We start from the raw sequence: 23203 nt of genomic DNA, 5'->3' as shown, positions 1-23203 counted from the left end.
AGAGACCCAATCATAAAAAATCCCCCCCAATGCTGTCTATTCAGCTACATATATATTATTCCATATGAAATTAAAATCATATATTGAATGACCCATCTGTCTGTGGTATAAATTCAGTATTTTAATGATTACATTTTATTAGCATTTAAAAAATATATTCAAGGCAAAATGATCAAAACAGTACATTTTAAAATAAAATAAAAAGTGACCCTGCAGAATAGCAATACTGCCTATTTTCCTGTTGTCTTAAATTGTTGCTTGGTGAGGGAGATATAACAGCTATATAATCCTTTCACATTTTAATTTTATTAGAATAAGCTGTCCTTTCAATTAAGATGTTTACTGCAGTTGCACTATTAATTCTATACTGGTGATAAAAAAATCTTTACAAAAGAAAGAAGGAAAGAAAGATTAATTAAATTAAATCTGATTTTGCTCTTGGATCAGATCCAGGGAGCAGACTTGCTTATACTTACTATCTAGTCAGAAATAGTGTGAAGTGTTTTGTGTCTTTTAGGATCCAATTAACTAAAAACACTGGCATTGGCTTTTTGATGTGAATGCCAAGTAGGTACTTGTGAAAGTTTCTAGATCATGTGAAAGCTCACTAAAACATAAAAAGATAATTTCTCCTTCAGGCTCCAGGAGGTTGATTCAGATCCAGTATAAAAGCTCCATGGCTCGATTAAATACAGCAGAGAACCCAATGGCCTTTAAAATAAATTCTGACAGGTGGAATTTCTGTGAAGTTACTGGACCCAGGGAACCCAAATTCAGTGTAAAGAGAGAGAGCTAGGAATAGAGCTACAAAAAAGAAAAATGAGAGAAAAATATACCTGTTCTTCAGAGATCTAGAACAGTATTTACAGATTTATATGCAGTATACAGTATTTGGTGCCTATAGCAAGGTCACAAATGGAAAGATATGTTACAGAGGCCAATAAAGGCAACCTGTATTGCCTGTATTGTCCAGTGGGGGAAAGCATTCCAATAATAGTTTAAGAGTCCAGTATGCAGTAAATCCAGTGCTTTTTTGGCACCTCTTTAAAAAACCCACATATCTGGTGGCCCTGCCCCCCTGATCTCCAGACAGAGATCAGTTCCCCTGGAGAAATGGCCAGGGAGACTGAAGGACGTTTTTGAATCCTGGTAAGCCTGCGAGGGGGGGAGCACACACGGAGGGAGGGGGGAATGTTGTGCTAGCCCATGCCAGGTGCCTCCTCCCCTCCACTCCTTTGGGGAGGTGGGGAAAGCTTCACCCCAACCTGGGCCCATCAGGGCACCCCCACAGGCCTGAAACAGCCACAATCGGGCTGCTACCAAGCAGGGGAGTGCTCTCCCGCATGGCAGCAGGCCATTTCAGGCCAATTTGGGCCCAATCCAGGCCGTTTCAGGCCTGATTCAGCCCAATTTGAGTCCAAAATGGCCAGGATTGGGCTGCTGCTGGGCAAGGGAGTGCTCTCCCGCGTGGCAGCGGCTCATTCCAGGCCAATTTGGGCCCGATCTGGGCAGTTTGGGGCCTGATTCAGCCCAATTTGGGCCTGCAATAGCCAGGATCTGGCTGCTGCTGGGTGGGAGAGTGTTCTCCCGCATGGCAGCGGCCCGTTCCAGGCCGATTTGGGCCTGAAATGGCCAGGATCTAGCTGCTGCCAGACAAGGGAGTGCTCTACCCGGCAGCAGCACATTCCAGGCCAATTCGGGCTCGAATTGGGGCCCCCATAGAGTGTGGGAGCGCTCCTGGGGTGGCCGTGGCCTGCATGTTGACATCACTTCCACGAAGTGATGTCATCATGTGATCTTTTCCAAGGAAAAAAGCCCCGAGTAACTCCTTTGCTTAAGGTTTTGATGTTTAAGCTTTTGAACACAAGGCTTCTAATGTTAATCACCTGTAATTGCAATTTTCCTGTTTATTGTGCTTAATGGCTTTGGCTTTTAGTACTTCTTTTGGACATTTGATGTCTAGACTTATTCCTCAGCAACTATTGATGTGGTGTAGTATTTTGTTGCTACTTGCAGAAAGGATGCTTGTTGGCAGGTGGCAAAGGTGGTAGGCAGCAGCTGCTGACTGGTCAACAGCCCCTAACAAAAGGCCATTGATATAATTAACGTACTTGCACAATATCTGTCAGAAACCACATGTTCCATGGTGTTGACCCAGCATTCCCTGGCTCTTCTGATGCTATCCAAATCCTACTGCTTAGTAGCGGCATCCACCTTACTAACTGCAGTTGGATTTGTTTGTATCTGGTCTTTACTTTTTAGGAGTACTGAATCCTGGCAAACCTAGCCATTGGACAGGTAGGAGAAGAAAGCCAGTACAATTTAACATCCCTTTCGTTTTCTGCCAAATTTTGAATTATTACTAAGGAATAAAAATACTACTGTTTCTGATTCCAGAGTCACAATTGTATTCCAAAAGGTGTCAGACGCATGGCTGGAGCTTTCTGAACAGTGAAGTGGTAACCTGTAATATTTCATAGAAAGGGTTTTTTCCCTCCGTTACTTCTTTTCCTCCTGATACTGATTGAAAAATGATGTTCACTATTATTGCTTTCCTTCCAGCTGGTCTTTTCCCCATTTGTTTTCTTAAGATTTTTGTTTCACAACATTGACTCATTCCTGCACTTCTTTTCTGACTCAGATAATTGATAACTAGTGGCGGTAAAAAGAATGAGTGCTGAGTTCCACCATTTGGTTGCTACAGTGCATATGTGATGTACTTTTTCTTGAAGCTGATGTTGTAGATATTTTTGTTTTACTGCTTATAAAGTTTCTTTTGAATATTTGAAGCAATATTTTTGTGCTGAACTACTTTTATGCAAATCTAAAACAAAGGAGTTTCAAAAGGGTTTTCAACCACCCATCTTCAATCTACACAGGACATAACATCACTTCCTTGCTGAGTTCCCTCCACTCCCTGTACTCTGCCCATTCCAGGCACCACCCTCAAACCTCCAGGAATTTCCCAAGCTGGAGTTAGCAGGTCTAGTTTCCAGGCACAATTCAAAATGCTGCTGGTGCTACCTTTAAGGCCCTTGCTTGGGGCCAAGGTAATTGAAGAACCACTTCCTTGGTTAAGATCACCTTCCCGAGCCCTCTTCTCTGTGTCCCAACTACAAAGCTGAAGCAGGTAACAACTAGAGATACGACTTTTGCAATGGTAGCTCCTTATCACCATGTTGTTTTTATACCCTGAATTGGTTTTGGTTGTTTGTTGATAATTTATGCTGCTCTTTTCATTTGTATTATTTTACCTTGTGAGATGCCTCAAGCAGGTTGCTGGAGAGGCACCATATAAATCTTATAAATAATCTACAGATATACAAAAAGAATATATATGAAGGCTAAGTGCCACTCCCACAGGGATATAATGTACTACCACACATCAGATCCAGAGACCCTTTTTGTCAAGGTACGTGTCCTTCAGCCACCTCTCTAACTGCTTTCAGTTGGCTTCTCTGTTTCTGTTCTAAGCCCAAACTGCTGTTTCTACATACACAGTTCTGCCCTCTGTGTTCAGCTGAGAGAGGTCACTGGGTGGATCCTATCACACTGCTGAGCAAACTTTGATGCCTTCCTCCAGCTTAAGCAGGTTGTCATGCGCAGGCTCCACCCCCTTTGGTGTCTGACCCTCTGCCGTGGTTCTCAATGCACTGGCCGTTGGTCAGTCCTCATTGGGCTCTTGGCTGCCGGGGTGCACCTCGCCGTGCCCTTTCTCCCTTGCTGCGAGGGCGGCCAGGCTTCTCCCCTGAGGCCTCAGAATGGTTGGAATCCCGAGGGGGGAGCCCTCTTCCTCAGTCCTGCCAGGGGGGGTTGCCCTTCGCTTCAGGGACAGACCCCTCCCTTTCTGCTGCTGCTCCTCCTCAGCCAGGGGACTCAGCCCTCCTTTTATACCCTCCTCCCTCTAAGGCCAGCCCCATCCCGCCTCCCAGTTGCTCACCCCCAGTACAATTCCCGCCACCTGTGCCAGCTGGGGCCACACCCGTTGCTTCCACCCCGGCCTCAGCCACCCATGGCAGTGGCTCACTCTGGTGGCACCCATCATTGGCCTTTGGGCACGGCTAGGCCCTTCCTCCAGCTGCTCCAGCCTTGGCTCACCCATTGCAGCGGGCCCCACCCTTCCTGACGCCAGCTCTTGGCCTCCTCTTGGCCTGCTGACTTCAGGCAGGCCCTTCTCCCAGTGGCGCACCACCACGGCCAGCGACCAGCTGGGCCACGCCTTCCTTCTGTGGCTCGCCCAGCCCCCGGCTGCTGCTGCGGGCCTTGCTGGGTCTTCCCCTGGCATCGGGACAGCTGTCGGCGGGCCACAGCATCTCGGGGCAGCTGCCTCTGCCCCGCTGCCCGATGAACCCTCCAGGACGTTGTTGGGCCAGGCCTCCTCCTGTGGCCCAGGTGGGTGCCGGGTGGGTTGGTGCTGGGGGGGGGTGGCTTGGTCAGGCTGGGGCGTCGTCCCCGAACACAGGTTTACCCCAACTTAAGTGGCTCTTCCTTCAACAGAAGAGCCATTTAGGCTGGAGAAAAGATCCTTAGAGGACAGTTGGATGTACCCCACCATCCTTAAGCTCTCATGAATTCTTGAATAGAGCTGTCACAAGACCTTCTCATAACAATTAGCTCCCACTGAGGAATATTGACATCCTTTGTTGAGAAACATTACCTTAACATACTTTGTCATAGTCAGTGGTTCCTACCAGTTTAGACCAAACCTAGTAATTGTGATCAGATTGAAATTTCACAATGCTGCTTTGCTTTTCTTCATTATATTGGGCCTCTGACACAAATTGTATGCCACTAACACTGTCTGATGCTGACTGAATATTCGTAAGCTTTCTAACCAAGAAAGGGACAATTAGCAAATGCGGATAATCTCTGCAAATGTTTTTAGATGTCTGTAAGTTTCATGAGACACTTTTATAAAAGGTTCAGGGAAGGAAAGAAAGTTGTATGGTATTTGCAATTGGAAACAGTGGAGAGAAAGGAGTGTGTAGAGAAGCATACCAAGGAGCAAGATATGTATTGACAAAATCTGAAGAAAATATACATTGAATATACTGATTCTTTGACTGCGAGTGCTTAGTTTATTGTATTTAAGTTGATGAAAAATTAAATAAATTCTCAAGTGGAACTGTGCTACTTCTGAGTACTGTCATCAGTTAATACAGAGATTTGAATTTGCTACATGTACAGTGGAAGTTAATATAGTGAAAATAAAGATACAGAGAAAGGCAAGTTCATTGTCAGTCTTCTGTGCAGTATCACATGCACAGGCCTGCTGATTGGTAGGTTTCTAATCTATAGCTTTAAGACTGGAAAGGGGCACCGACCCCCGAGTGCCTGTGCTGCTGTTTTCCACCCAAACAGTTACAGGTAAGTGCAACCCTGTTTTAATGGCTTTAAGCCTTGTTCTAGCAGAAAACAGTTGGCATGAGGCAGTTAAATCCTTATGATTTTTCAAAGGGTCTGTCATAAAACAGGTTTCACAACATCCTCCTTCTTCCAAATACTTTTGCTTGTGGTTAACACCAGCAACAAATAATTGGTAGCGTAAATGGAAACATTTGATATGCTTAAGGCTTACCATATTTGCAAGCATTTACACAAAGTACTAAGTGCCATGGTCAGACCTGTCAGTCTTGAAGGCTCGGTTGGATATGCCCCCCCCCCAGCAAGGATGGAGAGCTAATTTATGCTCGCTCACGGAGACTTATGGATCCAATTGGTTTCCAGAATGCTCTGTGGGAACTGATGCTCCATGGTGACTTGTTGAATGAGCTGGTGGAGGACTGGCAAGTCCGGCTCTCCGAAGCCATCGATGAAATCACACCGTCGTCCTCTTCGCCCCTGCGGTCGCTGAGCTCCTTGGTATATGGAGGAGCTATGGCAAAAGAAGTGGGAACCAAGATGACTTGAGCGTGTGTGGCGGCGATCTCGGGACGAAGAGGCAAGAACATCTTACAGGTTGCTTATGAAATCCTATGAGATGGCAGTGAAAGCTGTGAAAAAAGAATTTTATGCAGCTTCCATTGCGTCAGCTAGCTCACACCCAGCAAAATTGTTTAATGTAGTACGTTCTTTGGTCCTCCTATCAGGGGGAGATCTTCCAAAGTCGAATCTGGCCATTAGCTGTGAGGCCTTTGCGAGCTTCTTTGCTGACAAAGTCTTGTCTCTCCGCCATGATTTACCGGCCACAGTTGATACAGTATGTGAGCTAGAGGCCCCTTGTCCATCTTCTGGGCCGATATTTGATCAATTCAGCCCACTCTTTGGGGAAAAGGGGGACAGGATCCTGCAGACAGTGAGACCTACCACATGTCTCCTAGACCCGTGTCCGTCGTGGCTGGTGTAAGCCGATGCCAACGGACTATGGGATTCATTGGAAACTATTATTAATCTGTCATTGGGCACCACGGTCTTTCCTGGTGCACTAAAGTAAACTGTGGTGAGACCCCTTTTAAAGAAACCTACATTAGATCCCGCCGACCCACTCAGTTACCACCCATTTTCAAATCTTCCGTTTCAGGGTAAGGTGATTGAGCGAGCAGTGGAGAAACAGCTCCAGAGTTTCCTGAAGGAGACCTTGGCCCTAGATCCCTTCCAGTCCAGTTTTCGCCCAGGGCATGGGACGGAGACATTGCTGGTCACCCTCATGGATGATCTTTGCAGACACCTGGATTGAGTCGGATCGGCATTGCTGATATTATTAGATCTTTCAGCAGCGTTTGATACAGTCAACCACGATCTTCTGACTCACCGCCTTGCCGACATGGGGATACAGGAGACGGCACTACAGTGGCTTGTCTCCTTTCTCCATGGCCAGGGGCAGAGGGTGGCGCTGGGGGAAAAACCTATAAAGCCCTATGCGGACTGGGACCAGCGTATCTGTGGGACCACCTCTCCCCATATGAGCCCCGGAGGACACTTTGTTCTAGTGAAAAACAGCTATTAGAAGTCCCTGGCCCCAGAGAGGCCCACCTAGCGTTGACCAGAGCCAGGGCCTTTTCGGTCCTGGCTCCAACCTGGTGGAACACTGTCTGATGAGACTAGGGCCCGGCAGGACTTGCTATCCTTTCACCGGACCTGTAAGAAAGAGCTGTTCCACCAGGCGTAGGGTTGACACTGGGCAGGGCCCCCCACCAGTCGAATATAGGTGATCATCCCTCCCTATCAGGAAATAGCTACCACCTGACCCTTTTGTGATATTTTTTTAGGGATGGTTGGATGAATGAATTGTTTCTGTGCTGCTGCTTTTTGTACTCTGTATTTTAGATTTTAAATTATATATTATTGTCTATTGGTTTTAAAGTTGAAATGTTAAAGTTTTTTATAATGTATATGTTGTAATCCGCCCTGAGCCCGCTGATACGGGGAGGGCAAAATATGAATGAATGAATGAATGAATGAATGAATGAATGAATGAATGAATGAATGAATGAATGAATGAATGAAAATAATTTGTATTTTTCGTGAGCAAAACCTGGACTATGCAGTCAGATTTTTCTAAGAAAGCATACTGGCTACTATTGTGGGAAGATATATTATTAATCTCCTTTAAATCTCTTTTTAGATTAATAAACCAATGTAAACTTATGGAAAATGAATGAGGGAGAAGATAATTGATTTAGTACAAGTCATCCATAATTTAACACAAGATGATTGTTTCATCTATTTCAAAGAGGTTTTAATATTTTCTCTGTTAGACCTCTAAATTTATTGATGAGACTGTATAAGCATTGGAACAAAAGGCATGTAATACCTTTTAGTACATATCTAAAAGTACAGGTAAATACTGTATCTTAGTAAGTTTTTCTGAAATATATTGAATACCAAAAAGTTATGATATATTAACCATTTGCTACTGGACTCTTTGATTTTATTTCTTCCTTCTTCATGGAAGCGGAGCCTATAGTGATGTCATGTGATATTAATGCTACATATTTTTACAGCAAAAATACATTTATAGAGTTTCACTTTAACATGACTTTTTTATTGATAAGAACTTTTTTGGACTTTGAAAAATGTGTGTCTACGCACTTTTTAATGACTTTGTTACATGTCAAATGAAAATATAAGGAGCCAGTTGATTAAAATAGGATGTTTGTTCCCTGTCTGAGCCCAATTCTTCCTAGCCCATACCTATCCTATGAAAGAAAGAGGGAAGAAAACAATAATGAAGGCAGAGAAATGGAATGGTTTGGGGGGGATGACAGGATGTATTTTTCTATGAAGAAGAACCTCTATATAATTTTTTAAAAATTTAAATTATACCAAGTTGGATCCAAAACCCAACTTACATGGACAGAAGGCAATTTTACCCATAGAAAGGGAAATGGGGATTCAATTTCCAGGACTAACCTTCAGCTGCTACACCATTCCCAAAGGTCTCCCAATTTCCTAGAGCAGCACTTTAAGGCCAGTGAGCACTGGGGGTGTGCGCTTTGGGTATCCAATTTGGGGGAAATACCTGAATTGGACCTGATCCGTAAAGATTCAAGGGTTCTGAATCGAGGCCAGCATGCTCACATCCCTAGTTGCCAATCTCCAGCTGGGACCTGGCATTCTTCCAAAACTGTAAGTGTTCTCCAGACTATAAAGATCAGTTCCCCTGAAGAAAACAGCCACTTTAGAGGGTAGACTCTATGGTATCACATCCCTGCTGAAGTCTCTCTCCAAACCCTGCAGTCTCCAAGCTCCACCCCCAAATCTCTAGGAATTTCCCAACCCAGGGTTGGCAACCCTAATATGCTTGAGTTTTTCTTACAGAAATATTGGGTAATTTGCTGTACATTGATTGTCACAGGACTGTCTACAGCCTTCATTCAGTCTTACGCCCTTTTGTGAATATTCATTAATTCTTGGCTGTCCTTTTTTCATTGGTTGAGACAGTATCTGCCTGTTCTTTCTTTGTTCATGCTTCATTCCTGCTGTCTTCTGTCATAAATTTGCTTATAGCTTTCATATGCACTATATACATGTGGAGTAATCTGAGTCTATCAAACTGTAATGCAAAGAATCTACATTTGGATCAGCTACATATGAGAACTACTTCCAACATTAATTGTAACATAAAAGGTTTTAGAGGCAAGACAGAAGTCAACACACCCCTACCTTAGTAGATAGAACAAGTGTACTTTTGGCTAATTTGCAAACATATCTCTCTCAGCTATGGACCAAAAAACGGATTTTGCAGTAATGACAGACAACTATATCATCAGTATATACAATTCCGAGAATCACCACAAATGGCAAAATTCACAAATACTGGGAGTCAGAGTTCTGTTGCCTCCCAACAGTAAAACAACCAAATTGCTTGCAAAATATAACAGTGAAGACAGTGTCATGTGATTAGACCACAGACCACAAATAAATGAAATTACAAGTCACAACAAGTCCACAAAAGATGAGAGTATACTTTACTATCCTATAAATTATTTCCCTGCTTTTTAAGCGGGGGCGGTATAGAGTCTGCAAAAACGTGTTCCTTCTTTTCTGTTCAGCACTAGTTTTAAGCTATCCTTCCTAATAATTTCTTTTTAATTACAGAGCAAAGAAATTGCATTCCAGCTTCATGAGGATTTAATGAGGGTTCTTAATGAACTTTATACGGTAAGCATGTTGATTTGGCTTTACTTGCAAGAATTGTTCATTGAAAATCCATTTTTATACATTTATATATATTTTTAATTGAGTCAACATGTTATATTACAATACTGTGTTTTGTTTTCTGGCAGTGTTCAATTAAATTTAACTATAGAAGAAAAATTTCAGAACTTTCCAGAATTTTATAAAAGTTCATAATCACTTCCAACAATTGTTGGTTTTTCAAAACCCATCACATACTTAGCTGGAATTTGCCTAATGGACTTGCATAGACTGTTATGGTTCTTGCCTTTTGTGCTTATGTCTTTAATGAACTGGGTCTTGTTTGTTTTTTAAATTGTGCCAAGTCAGTAGAATCTTGTACTGACGCCAGTGGAAAGAGAAGAAAATCCTTTGTGTGTTGTGCTACAATACCATTTATTTTAGGCATTATCAGAGTGCATAACAATGTAGTTATATGAGCCTTCAGTCCTCTGACTAGTCCTTTTTATATTTGAGTGTCTGTTTACATCTTGGATTATTTATATGATGATAAAACATGCAAAATTAATAATTGGTAACACAATGTGTATATTGGAAATAGGAAGAAAATTCCTGGAAAATTTTTAGCCATGGAAAAGTATGTGGGCTTTTTTTCCCCAGAGTGTGTTTAAATGGAAATAGAGGAGGGGATCAAAATGTGTAGTTCTTGCTTTCTGATCAAGCCTAATCCTATTTTCTACTTGTAACAGCACAAAATGCATCGTTTATAAATGGTACATATAAAATTGAACCGTTTGCCTTATTTATTAAATTTTAATATAAGAGTACAGTATCTGAAATGCTAAACATTTTAAACGTTTCAGATTATTTGATGGAAGTTCAATCACTAAACTATTAGGGACTGTTTATCTGAGGACAGCTGCTTGAATTATTCCATCTGGTTCAAATTAGCACTGACCTTGCAGCATGTGAACCCACCTCTTGCTGAGGTGAGAACCCTGCCTCCGGCATGCTCAGGGACCGTGTGTGTGTGGCTTGCCTGCAGGCTGGCCTACCTGGGCACTCTGGCCTGCTGCAGCTTCTGCCACTCCAGGCATAGGGGTGCACCACTTGGCATCCTTCCCCTATGTCGTTGCCATTTCACTTCCCCTGTAGTAGCGGCTACATGCAGGGGAGGTGCACTACATTCCAGCTGGCAAGGAGGGCATGCCACAAACTCAAGCAGAATGTTGGCAATTGTTTGCTTTAATGGTTTGTGTACAATGAGGCCAACCTATTTATTTATTTATTTATTTATTTATTTATTTATTTTCCGCCCTCCCCACACCAGCAGGTTCAGGGCGGATTACAACCAACAGACACATTAAAATACATAAAACAATTATTATAGGTTAAAAGCCATAAAAGGCCATAAAACATTCCAAAATTACACAGTTAAAATACATATATATACATGTGCTGAGTCCATACAGCACTGAGTCCAACCAACCAATCCTTAACTATCTACAGAGCATCTTAACAGTCACAGGATCTTTCTTCTAATCAGAACTCTTTTTTCTAATTGTGTGAACAATTAATGTCAGAGAGAAATTCAAGTCCAGTGCAGAGATGCATAATGAAACAAGCAACAATGGACAAAATAAATGAGCTTTCATTTTGGAAAAGATCAGGAGCAAGGCAAGAGTGCAAAAAGGGTTTCAAAATTATCTAATTCCATTCCCGTAAGCTCCTCCAATGTTTGGTCTTGTGCATATTTAAAGGCTGTTAATTCTCTGGTGGCCCAGGGAATGGGACAGTCCTCACTGTTTGGGAATAGCTCTTCTTCTCTGAGGCAGGGCCGGTTGTTTCAATCAATCTTGGAGGGGAGGGGTTTGTCCTTGGCTTAGAAATTTTTTACGGCCCTGCAGCGGAGCAGGACATCGGTAGACTCTTCTCTCTGAGAGCAGTGATCCCAGGCAAACAGAAAGAAGAAGACCAGTGACTGTGAGACATAGCCTTCTTGGAGCTCGTGGGGAAAGGAACAAATTTTCCTTCCCCCCTCCTCCGGCCCACACGGAGTGCCGGTGCGAGTGACAGAGCCGATGGCTTGCCTAGGCCCCGGTCTCTGTGAGGACTCTCACAGAGTTTTCACTGACCCTCGGGCAAGAGAACTCCTCATCGCAACAAGATGAGCAGCATAGGGGTTGCAGTTGAGTCCTCTGCAGCAGACAAGAGCGACACCGAGGCTCAGACGACCTTCGGGAGCTCAATCCGCCTATGCGACCCCAGTGGCAGCCATGGAGTAAGGCAGCTGCCTGCTGGTCACAGAATTCTGGTAAGCAGCCCAGCAAACAGCGCCAAAACCAGAGCTGGGACTCCTTGTGAGTAGAGGAACATCCTGAAGCCAAACTCACAATCTCCCTCTCCCTCACCCCCCCTCCCTGGGTCCTCCCTGTCATAGTGGATAATAATCCTCCCCCCTCCTTCTCTTTGTATTCTTGCAGGCAGGGGGAAAGCCTCTTTTGGCAGGAATGGTGACAAAGGCGGGCCTAGGTGCCTCAAGAGCAGCAGAGGGAGCTCTATGTGAACTAGATCTACCAAGTTCCCCTGCTTTCACCCAGTCACTACAGTAACCTGATGGGGAGGGTCAGATGGCTAACAACCTAGATCTTAGTAGCCAAGATGCCAAGTTAAACCTTCTCTCTTGGCTTAGAGCAGAAATAAAGAAGGCATTTAAGGAGGCCATTAATGAAGTTAAAGTTCAGAGCTCAGTAACCAAATGGGGTGACAGACAGACAGGCTCTAATAATAAAAGGCCTGAGAAATCCCTTCCTCCTACTAAACCCAAAAGAAGGAGAGCAGAGGAAAATTAGAACCAAGGAGATTCTAGCCCCTTGGAGGACCCCCAAGATGACTCTGAGATCTCAGATATCACTTCCATTAGTGAAGAAGAGGAGTTATTAAACGAGGAGGAAACAACAGGCCACGTACAGGCAAGACTTTTCCCACAGGTCTACTCCCTGTTGCTTCCAAAAGTACTAAGGGTGCTAGAAATCCCCCCAACATCCACAGGAAAAGAGGAAACAGACACAGCCTTTCCCCAAGGTTCAGAGAGAGCTCTGCTTAAGCTGGGAACCACCCAAAAAGGTGTTCCCCTTCCAGCAATGTTCCATAACATGATGAAAGCAGAATGGGAGAACCCAGCCAAACCAAAGACAAATCAGTCTGTCTTTAACAATTTTTATTCTCTAGTGCCAGAAGCAGTGAGAAAGATCAAGCTGCCAGCAGTGGACAACCCAGTCACAACCCATCTGCTTCGACCAAGGTAGCGGCTATACCCTTTACAGGAACCAAACTATTTGGAGAGGCCATAGATAAGTACTTGGTGGAGGATAAGGAGCAGAAAAAGGTCCTACCATCAAAAAGGAAAGGATTAAAAAACAGGCACAGCCCACAGTTCTTTCAGGACTTTAAGTGACCCCTACGTTCAAGTGTCTCCAGACCATTCAATGGTCATTGGCAACCCAGGAACCAAATGGAAAATAGATTCTTCACCTTTTGGAAAGACTTGCAAACCAAAGGGCAGAAGGACATTCAGCATGACTCCAACCAACACACAAGGATCATACAAATCAGGGGCCGCCTGTAAAGTTATGCGACAATGTGGCATTAAACAGTCACAGACAAATTAGTTCTGGACACTATATCTATGAGATACTCCCTGGAATTTGACTCCATGTTGCCAAAATGCTACATCCAGCTCCCAGGAAACCCACTGAGACAAAAACACCTGATGATAAGGAAAGCCATCCAACACCTATTAGAAATAAAGGTGATAGAACCAATTCCCTCACAATACAAAAACAGAGGAGCTTATTCATTGTTCTTCATTGTACTAAAAAAGAACGCGGATGTCAGAGCCGTTCTGGATCTAAAATGGCTGAATCACTACATCAAGGCTTGCAAATTCAAGATGGAGACGATGAGGTCTATTGTAGAGGCCACCCCAAAAGGGGACTACCTAGCCTCCATAGATCTATTGGAGGCCTATTTACATATCCCCATAAAGGAGACACATTGGAAATATTTCCGCTTCGCATTCAACGGAGAACACTATCAATACAAGGCCCTTCCCCTCCAAAGGTGTTCACAAAGATACTAGTGACACTAATCACGTACTTAAGATTACAAGGGGTCACCATATTCCCTTACTTGGATGACATCCTGATAAAGACCACTTCCCTAACCGCAAGTCTGGAGGCAGTGAGACTAACTGCAGAATTCCTGGAAGCCTATGGATTCATGATCAACAGGGAGAAGAGCAGTCTGACACCAGTTCAGAAAATCATACATCTAGGGGTCACAATAGACACTGTGGCAGACAAAGTCCTCATATCACAGGAGAGACAAAGGAAGATCAGATCTATGATAGAGGATGTACGAAGAAAAAGGAAAGTGGAAGTAATGAGACTAGCTCAACTTAAGGGGATGATGGTGTCGTGTCAGGATATTCTACAATGGTCAAAATTCCACACACGACCATTACAAAGGTTCCTAATACCCTTCCAGATGATCATCATGCACAAACGTCAAGGTATTGATACCATCGACCCTCAAACAAGATCTGGAGTGGTGAATAGAACCAACAAGATTCCAGGAGAGCATATCACCCAGGGAACCAAAGGGAATTATAATGACCATAGATGCGAGCCTAAGAGGCTGGGGAGCACATGCCCAGGAAAGGATAGCCCAAGGAAAGTGGGCAGAAAAAGGGAAAAAAACAAAAGCATAAACTTATTGGAACTAAGAGCCATCAGGAAAGGCCTACAGGAATTCCAAGACAGGCTGTCTGGATACCACGTCATGGTACAAATGGACAACATGACTGCGAAGTCATATGAAAACAGGCAAGGGGGAACCAGGTTCAGATCCCTTAATCAAGAAGCAACTTTGATCATGACCTGGGCAGAGCAGAACCTAACATCAATAAAAGCAGTGCATGTTGCAGGACAGGGAAACACAATAGTGGACTGGCTAAGCAGAAGTATGATAAATCAAGTAGAATGGACTCCGAACAAGGAAATTGTTACAACCCCCTTTCTTTTTCAGTTAGATTTTGCCTTCAACTCTTCTCTTACACCCTCTGGGTAGATTGCTGCCGCAAGGAATTATATTTCAAAATAATTTAAATTTCCCCTTTAATAACATGCCCAAGTGTCAGGCTTAGGGTTTCCAGCCCCCAGGTAGTGGCTGGAGATCTCCCGGAATTACAACCAGTCTCCAGGCCACAGAGATCAGTTCACCTGGAGAAAATGGCTACTTTGGGGGATGGACTGTATGGAATTATGCCATGCCAAGGTCCCTTCCCTCCCCAAACCCCACTTTCTCCAGGTTTCTCCAGGTTTCACCCCCCAGATCTCCAGGAATTTCCTAACTTGGAGTTGGCAACCCTAGTCAGGCTCCTTCATAGGACTATGTGGCCCTGAGGATAGGAATGGGATATAGGAATAACATATACTCTGGGATGAACAAAAAAACCAAAAAAACCTTTTATTTTTACAAGAAGCATATCGGTCTCACAGTAGCACCGAAATAGTTCTCAGTTCTTAAATTTTCTTTATATAGGCACAGTCACACAGCTCTTTATAAACTTTCTCTCTCAGAAGCATTCACAGTTTGCCTGCTTCAGATAACAATTTCTCACTCAAATATACATAGACTTTCTTTATCAGGCGCACACAGTTTACCTGCTTCAGATAGAATGAAAATTCTTTCACAGACACACAAAGTTCAGGCTTCCACACAGGTTGCCTAACTGAACTAGAATGAGAATCCCCTCAGGCTTCCACAGAGGTTGTTTGCTTTGCCCAGACTCACTATTTCTCTCATAAATGTATAGACATCCTCAGGCTGCACACAGCTTGCCTGCTTTGCCCAGACTGAATATTTTCTCTCCACTCTAACTAAAAACTGCAGTTCACTCCGCCCACACTTTCAGTCATCAACCAATCATCTCACTCACTTATCCCTCTCTTTCACTCCCAGTCTTCCTTGTTACCTCAGCAAGTATTTAAAGACACACACACACTTAAAATCATTACAGAGATATTCAAGCAAGTGTGCAAAAGATTCGGCATACCGGAGGTGGGTCTTTTTGCAAATGCACAGAATCATCAAGTAGAAAAATTCTTCTCAAGAAGAAAAGACAAGCAGCCATTGGGACAGACACACTGAATGTGGACTGGCCCTGAAAACTACTATACACCTTCCCACCGATGCAACTGCTAAACAGTTACAGAAAGTGGTGGAACAACAAGCAGAGGTGATCCTGATAGCCCCCTTCTGGCTGAGGAGAGTGCAGTTTCAGGAATGGCAATTGCCACAGAGGAAGGACCCACTAATGCAAGGGAAGATACAGCATCCAGACCCAACATCCCTAAGTCTCACAGCCTGTAGAAACAGGAAGTTTTTTCTTCATCTCATTTTATCTTCTTCTGCCACAGGTCATGAAAACATACCATATGTATCATACTGAGAGCATCAGTGCAGAAAGTAAACTAAAGGAGGCCGAGAAGCAAGAAGAAAAACAAATTGGAAGGTCAGGAGATCCTGTTTTTCATATTCGGCTGGAAGAAAGACATCAGAGGCGGAGTTCTGTGAAGAAAATTGAAAAAATGAAAGAAAAAGTAAGGAGCATGTTGTGAAAATCTGTTACAGAATTCAATTGTTTAAGAGAGACTTAAAAACTTCCAGAGTTTTGGAAGTTTTTGTGTTGTGTTTGATTTTAATGCAGAATGAGCTTGGGATTCTTTAATTTTTTTAATATGTATGTAACAGAGATGTGAAAGTAACTGCTAATGTACATGATTATTTTGAAAAATAATAGCTGTGTTCTACATATTGTGGATACAGTCATTTTTGGTATTACTTTCTGAAAACCTCTCATATGTTTATTGTTCTTGGATGAAATAATTAAAGTATTTTTGACATATTAACACTAATTTTTTTCCCCTCAGCGTCAGGCAAAATATTCTGAAAACAAGCTGAAATCTATTAAAGCCAGGAATGAGTATCTGCTAACTCTTGAAGCAACGAATGCTTCTGTATTCAAGTATTATATCCATGATCTTTCAGATTTGATTGATGTAAGTAGACGGTGTTTGTGTAGTTCTTTTGTTAAGGCACAGTGTTTGGCACTTCTGTTTTGGTTTTCATTTCCAACATAAATATAATCAGTACTACACAGTTGTAATGTGATTAGCTTTATTGTTCCTCATGTTGAAGTTCAGCTATACTATACATGATATTCATATCATACAGTTATTCTTTTAACAAAGGAGTTCAACAATATAGAATTCAGTAGCATGGTCAATCTGTCTATAATTAGACTTACTAATCTGAATAAGAAATACTTTTATCACAAAAACAGTTTACATCCGAGTCAAAACTGAAAGTATGTTTTGAGATCAACCATCAAAGTATTAGAAATGTGGCTTGTCTTTTTTATGTACTTTATAGACCTTCAGTGGGAAGAAATGTAACTCATAATACATTTCAGGATTTATCTAGCCCTCCACTTTGATTAGCATAGCCCTGCTCAGCCAAAGGTACATCCCAGCCTTATTAGTCGATATGCCTTTAGCTAGAAATGCCAAAGGTAGAACTTTGAATATGCAAAGTGTGTGCTATGGTCACTTCCATGTGAAGTACTTCTGAAACTAGAAGATGTAGGACCATAGTGCCTTTTCTTCCTTTACGTATTATACAAAGCAATTATTTACATTCAGTTTCCAGACCCAATTAGAAAATCCATTGGTACAACAGTACTCATGATAGGGTGGGAAAGTACATTTCTCATGGTGTAATTGAATGTTAGTAAGACAGTGGAGTTGGCTAACATTAATTTAGTATATTGATCAGAGTCTGAAAGTGTGCCCAAATGGAAGCTAAGACATCCATGGCATAAGAAACTTCACAAATCTGTTGACCTCTGAGATGATGCATACAGATCTGATTAACCACGAACAAAGCAGAGTTAGCAGAAGAGCTCTTCACTGCATGTAGAGGGTGATTTTAGCCGATTCCTCCATGCAAGATCCAGTGCTGTTCCAGGAGGGGAGTCCCCTGACCCTCAGGCTTGATTATGCAAAGGGCTTCTTTCTTAAATATTTATGTCTCTTGCCTTGGGTAATTGCTCAGTGCTCTTAATACACCTTTCCATGTTAATTTGCAGCTTTTGTACAAGGTGCTAGTAAGAAGGAATGTAAACCAAAAAGTAAAAATGAGAAAGGACTGGATTACTTTGTGTTAATCCAGTATTCCAGGCTATGTTCATTGTCAGAGCATAACTATTCCTAATTTGCTTTAAAAATTACTGCCTGGGATAGCTGCCTGTGTGGAAACTAAGTCACTATAGACTCTTCTGTTTCACAACTTTTCTACTACTCCGTAATTATGACAAAAATTACTTGTAATCTTGAGTTGAAAGTACACAGGTTTAAGTTATAAGAAAAAAAATTATAGTAGTAAGTTACATAGCCACTTAGTGAAGAAAGCCACATTGTTGTCAATAAAGTTTATTTGGGCGATACAGACCAGTAAATATGTAAATAATTCCAGATGCGCAGCTGTGTCTATAGCAGCAAAAGGCACTGAGGGGAAGAAGAGATGTTGCAAAAAGACACTGGTATAAAACAATATCCCAGTAATAAATCCTTCAAATTATTCCCATTTGTTGAGAGATAGGCAAAGTAGGGGATGAGATGTGCTGAGATATTAGCGCATATAATGAGTGATAAATGATGGTTCCAGCTGAAAAAAAGCCCTGAGAAATTGTAAATGCTTTTATCTCATTGTTTTTTAAAAAACAACCTCACTGTGGATAGAAAATGTAACACAGCAGAATGGTCTGGCATACATTTCTTCTTGTAGGAAGAATATTATATGTGAAGGTATTATCTCCCACTTGCAATTTCTTAAAAATGGTATGACTCTCTGAAACTGTTGCTCAAGTTTCTCCTGTGAACCAGAATTTAAAAGAGGGTTTGAGTGCATTTGCAAACTGCGGTTACAAGTAAACCCAGTTAACGTCAGAGTAGACATAACAGTAGTCTGTGGCTAAAGGAATAATGGAAGGTAAGGCACAATCAGTGCAGAAGGGGGAAGAAGTGAGTTGCCAAATCTGCAGCATGCTCCTGATCCAACCAGTTTCAATCCGTCTGAACTACACCTTTGTTGGAATGATCTTAACTGCAGGTTGAATCCAATGATGCATGAGCAGAAAGATAGTGTATTTAATGCAGTTCCACTTGTACGATCAGCAGAGTAATACATAGTGTTTGAATATAATTTTTAACAACATAATGATATATGGAAAGGGCAACTTTGGGGAGAAAGTAACGAGTTACTTTGCAAGTGGGTCGTGAAATGTACAGTAAATATAGAAATGGGTACAAAAAGTAAATAAATTTAGAAATGGGTCCTACTTCAAAAACTTTGAGAACCACGTATATTATAGTCAAGATTACAGGTCTCATTAAAGGTATTCTTATCAGATACCCATACTTTATACCAATAGTAATCTGATTTTTATTACTACATTTGGTAAAGAACTACACACATGTAACATATATTATTTTTTACTTTTTAAAACAATTACTTTTTAAAAATGAACATGGGGTATTGGTATGACAAGAATATGTACTGCTTTTGTTTGATTCTGAAGTTCTTTTTCAGCTTTCCCACCTGCTGACTAGGGTAAGAGTATTTCTGCTTCTTGAATATTGTTACTATTATGAAAATTATTTTATTTATTTACAGAATTTATTAAGATATTTTCCAGAAATGTAAAATATCGCTAAACCTGTTGAATGTTTACTACATTACTGATTTACTAACTTTAAAAATTCTTTTTTAAAAAAGATCATTGTATTTAAATGTTTTCTGGGTTTTTTATATATATATGTCTTCTTTTTCATACTGTCAGTGTTGTGATCTTGGATATCATGCAAGCCTGAACAGAGCTTTAAGAACTTACCTCTCTGCGGAATATAACCTTGAAACTTCTCGACATGAGGGTCTGGACATCATTGAGAATGCTGTTGACAATTTGGAGCCACGAAGTGACAAGCAGAGGTTCATGGAGATGTATCCAACAGCCTTTTGTCCTCCAATGAGATTTGAGTTCCAGCCCCATATGGGTGATGAGGTCAGTAGATGGTGACTCTTTATAGGCAAAAAAAATCCAAACAATTTTATTTGTGGATAGATGAGTACTTCCCTCTGTTGTGAACTGTGATTTCCTTTTCATTGGTATATAGCTTTTATGCACTTGAACAAAGAGTCTAGTTATGGTAAAATGAGAGCCAGTATTATTGATACACACACAAGCAGATCAGCAAACAAGCTCCTCCAAAGACTACAATTCAGAGAACATTTTGTGCAGAACTTAATTTGTCAGCTGCTCTATGCAAATCCCATGCCAAACGAACCCTTCATTACTGCATATTCAATTTTGCCACAACACTGGTGAACCTTCTGTACTTTGGCCAAACTGGTTTCAGCATATAAACAAGGACAGCAAAATAGTTGATTTTAGATTGTTCCTCTGCTGTTCAGTGCCTTTTTTAAGCAGCACTAGCCCTATTCTAAAGCACAGGGAGGTGCCAGTTGGAAACAAATAATAGACAGCTTTTCAGAAACTTGAAGGTGGTACTATAGAATCATATTTATGTTACACAGTCATTTTTAGTGTATAACCACAGTTAAACCTGTTTTGCTTGATCATTGCCTGAGAAAAAGTGAGACCAGCTTCCAGCAGCACAAGCATTCTGTAATGATGGCTATGGATAATGTTTGCTAGAGAGTGCCTGTTTAACTATTCATTTTAGCTGAATCTTAATTGACATGGGTTAGTCAAGCTGCAATAAATCTGCTGTCTTGTCCTAGCAATTACTGTGGCGATCCATTTTTGTTTAGTTAGCACCTAACCACTCTCGTTTTAATGTTCCATTAGGTCAGTCAGGTCAGTGCCCAGCAACCAGTCCAAGGGGAACTCATGCTTAGGTATCAGCAGTTACAGTCACGACTGGCCACACTGAAAATTGAAAATGAGGAGGTAAGATTTGCCTCTACTTATGATGGGAGATAAATAGTACCATGGCTACTTCATGTCAAATATTGTCACAATCTGTCCCATGCGGTTAAAAATAGACTGAACTGGTCCTTTGGGTTAAGTGTAGTACTTTTGGAGGAGGGGGAATAGAGGGATATCTTTATAGACTTGTGGAGGTTCATGCTGTGGAATTTAAGGGATATTAATCCTTCATGATAAAAAACATTCAACCTTCATTGCAAAAGTTGTGGGCTTAAAATCGGGGCAGGGCTAGCAACTAGGAATTTTGGAAAACTATTTTATACCTAGAGCAAGATTCTAGTCCAGGAGCACCTTAAAGGCCAACAAGATTTCCAGAATGTAAGCTTTCAAGAGTCAAATCCAAGCTTTGTCAAATATCTTATGAAGGGAGCTTTGACTCTTGGAAGCTTATGTCCTGGAAATCTTGTTGGTCCTTAAGATGCTGCTGGAATCAAATTTTGGTCTTCTGCAGACCAATGCAGCTGCCCAGCTGAAACTATGGTATGCCCAGGTCAGTCATATAATTTAAATGGTTTCTTTTTGTTGTTTTGTTTTTATGTCTGGAAGCAAGGGGGCCTTTATGAAAGTTTTGTATTTCTGCTGCTGGTTTGTGATATTGATATACCACCATTCTCTCAAGGGTTGTTTATCAAAAACTTTATAGAGTCCATTTGCAGTGCCATTCTAAATAGTGTTTTACACCCATCTAAGGCCATTCACTTCAGTGGACTTAGAAAGGTGCTTAGGATGGCACTGTTAATAGCTCCTTTTTATAGCCATTCTGAACATATCAATCTGCCTTTCCTTTCAATAAAGTGATATGCACTTGTTAACCTCAGGTTAAGAAGACAACTGAAGCCACTTTACAGACTATACAGGACATGGTCACCATTGAGGACTATGATGTTTCTGAATGCTTCCAGCACAGTCGTTCAACTGAGTCTGTGAAGTCAACAGTTTCAGAGACTTATCTGAGCAAGCCTAGCATTGCAAAGAGAAGAGCTAACCAGCAAGAGACTGAGCAGTTCTATTTTATGGTATGTTGGATGCATCCAAATACCCTAAGTTATCAAATTTATTGTAATTTAAAGGAGCAACTATTCAAATATCAAATGCATTGATCTCTAACTCTACAGAAGTTCAGAGAGTACTTGGAGGGAAGTAATCTCATCACAAAGCTTCAAGCAAAACATGATTTACTGCAGCGAACCCTTGGAGAAGGTAAGTCGTTCAGACAAACCGTCATTTGTGTGGCTGCCTTTTCCATAGTTGAAAAGGAAAGTACACTCAAGAGAGGAAGAAAGGGGAGGAGGAAGTACATGAACTTATGGCTGATTTTTTAGATCCTCCAAACCATAGTTTCAAAAAACTGACTGAACCAGGCAACTGTGATTATCCCAAATAACAAGCTCATGTCATTATTAATAAAATTTAAAAAACCAAAAGCCGAGTAGGCAGGATGAAGTAAAAAAGAATATACAGAGCAATTGCTTTTGTAGAATTAGCTGTCCCGCTGTGCCAGGACACATATGATCCATATGACGTTTGAAACATTCCTTGGAATCATATCTTTCTTTCTTAACAGCATTTGCCTTATATCTTCTGCCGTAGTACTTATTAGCTACTTCTCTGTAGGCTGAAATAGAGCCTCATAATGAACAGCATACATTAGCAAACCTGCTATGCAGCAGCATGATGTTACCAGTTAGTTCGTTTTATTACTGAGGAAACGTGTCTTGCATTTCAAAATGCAATCCTTGTAGGGTAATTCTTGTAACAGCAGGATTTCCTGTGTTATTATGAATCACGGAAAGTCTGTCTTTCATACTTTTCAGTGGGATTAATAATCATGCTGTTGCAGCCTTGTAAAAATAACTTTAAAATATCTTCTAGCCACATAATTTAATATCCACCCATCTATATCTCCTGTCCTCTGGACAGGCATGTCTCCCGTTTGCTCTGCAATGGAATTTAGGATCAGGTTTATATGAATTTACACATGCAAACTCACGTACACCTACACACACTCACACACACACACACACTCACACACCTCTACACAGGTCCAGCACCTTTGTCCCCAAGGAGGCAAAGTACCAGCATGAGTACCAGCATCTGTTTTTTTAAAAAAAGGCAAAAAAAACCTCTCTCTCTCTCTCTCTCTCTCTCTCTCTCTCTCTCTCTCTCTCTCTCTCTCTCTCTCTGTAGTGACAAATAGTGTCAAAAAATAGTGTCAAAAGTGACAAATAGAGTCAAAATTCTAAATGCAGCTTTTCAGTGACTTGCATGCAGAGACAAAGAGAACTATTATAATAAGTACAAAGAAAGAACAACAAAAAAGGAAGAACAAAAGATCTGTTCCATAAGATCTAGGAAATCAAATTCAAACCACAGCTGGAGATGCTGAAAGATCAGTACAGAAAAACAGTGTCCAGTCAGAACAAAATAATGAAGAGATGGAAACAGTACATTGGAGAGCTATACAGAAGAGATGAAAGGATGACATAGTCC

The 23203-nt window shown here is 41.6% G+C and overlaps 1 protein-coding gene across 1 annotated transcript in view; it reads left to right on the top strand.

The window, feature by feature from the left end:
- SRGAP1 (SLIT-ROBO Rho GTPase activating protein 1) overlaps positions 1-23203 on the top strand; it is a 67369-nt gene that overhangs the window by 9688 nt on the left and 34478 nt on the right. Inside the window, exons 3-9 of the mRNA XM_054987887.1 lie at positions 9541-9603; positions 16062-16244; positions 16575-16703; positions 19544-19765; positions 20573-20674; positions 21532-21729; positions 21829-21913. Of these exons, the coding sequence (XP_054843862.1) occupies positions 9541-9603; positions 16062-16244; positions 16575-16703; positions 19544-19765; positions 20573-20674; positions 21532-21729; positions 21829-21913 (982 nt within the window). The remainder of the gene's footprint in view (positions 1-9540; positions 9604-16061; positions 16245-16574; positions 16704-19543; positions 19766-20572; positions 20675-21531; positions 21730-21828; positions 21914-23203) is intronic.

The sequence above is a fragment of the Eublepharis macularius genome, chromosome 9, assembly GCF_028583425.1.
Source record: "Eublepharis macularius isolate TG4126 chromosome 9, MPM_Emac_v1.0, whole genome shotgun sequence".
Lineage (NCBI taxonomy): Eukaryota > Metazoa > Chordata > Lepidosauria > Squamata > Eublepharidae > Eublepharis > Eublepharis macularius.
This window is presented reverse-complemented; position numbering and strand designations above follow the sequence as displayed.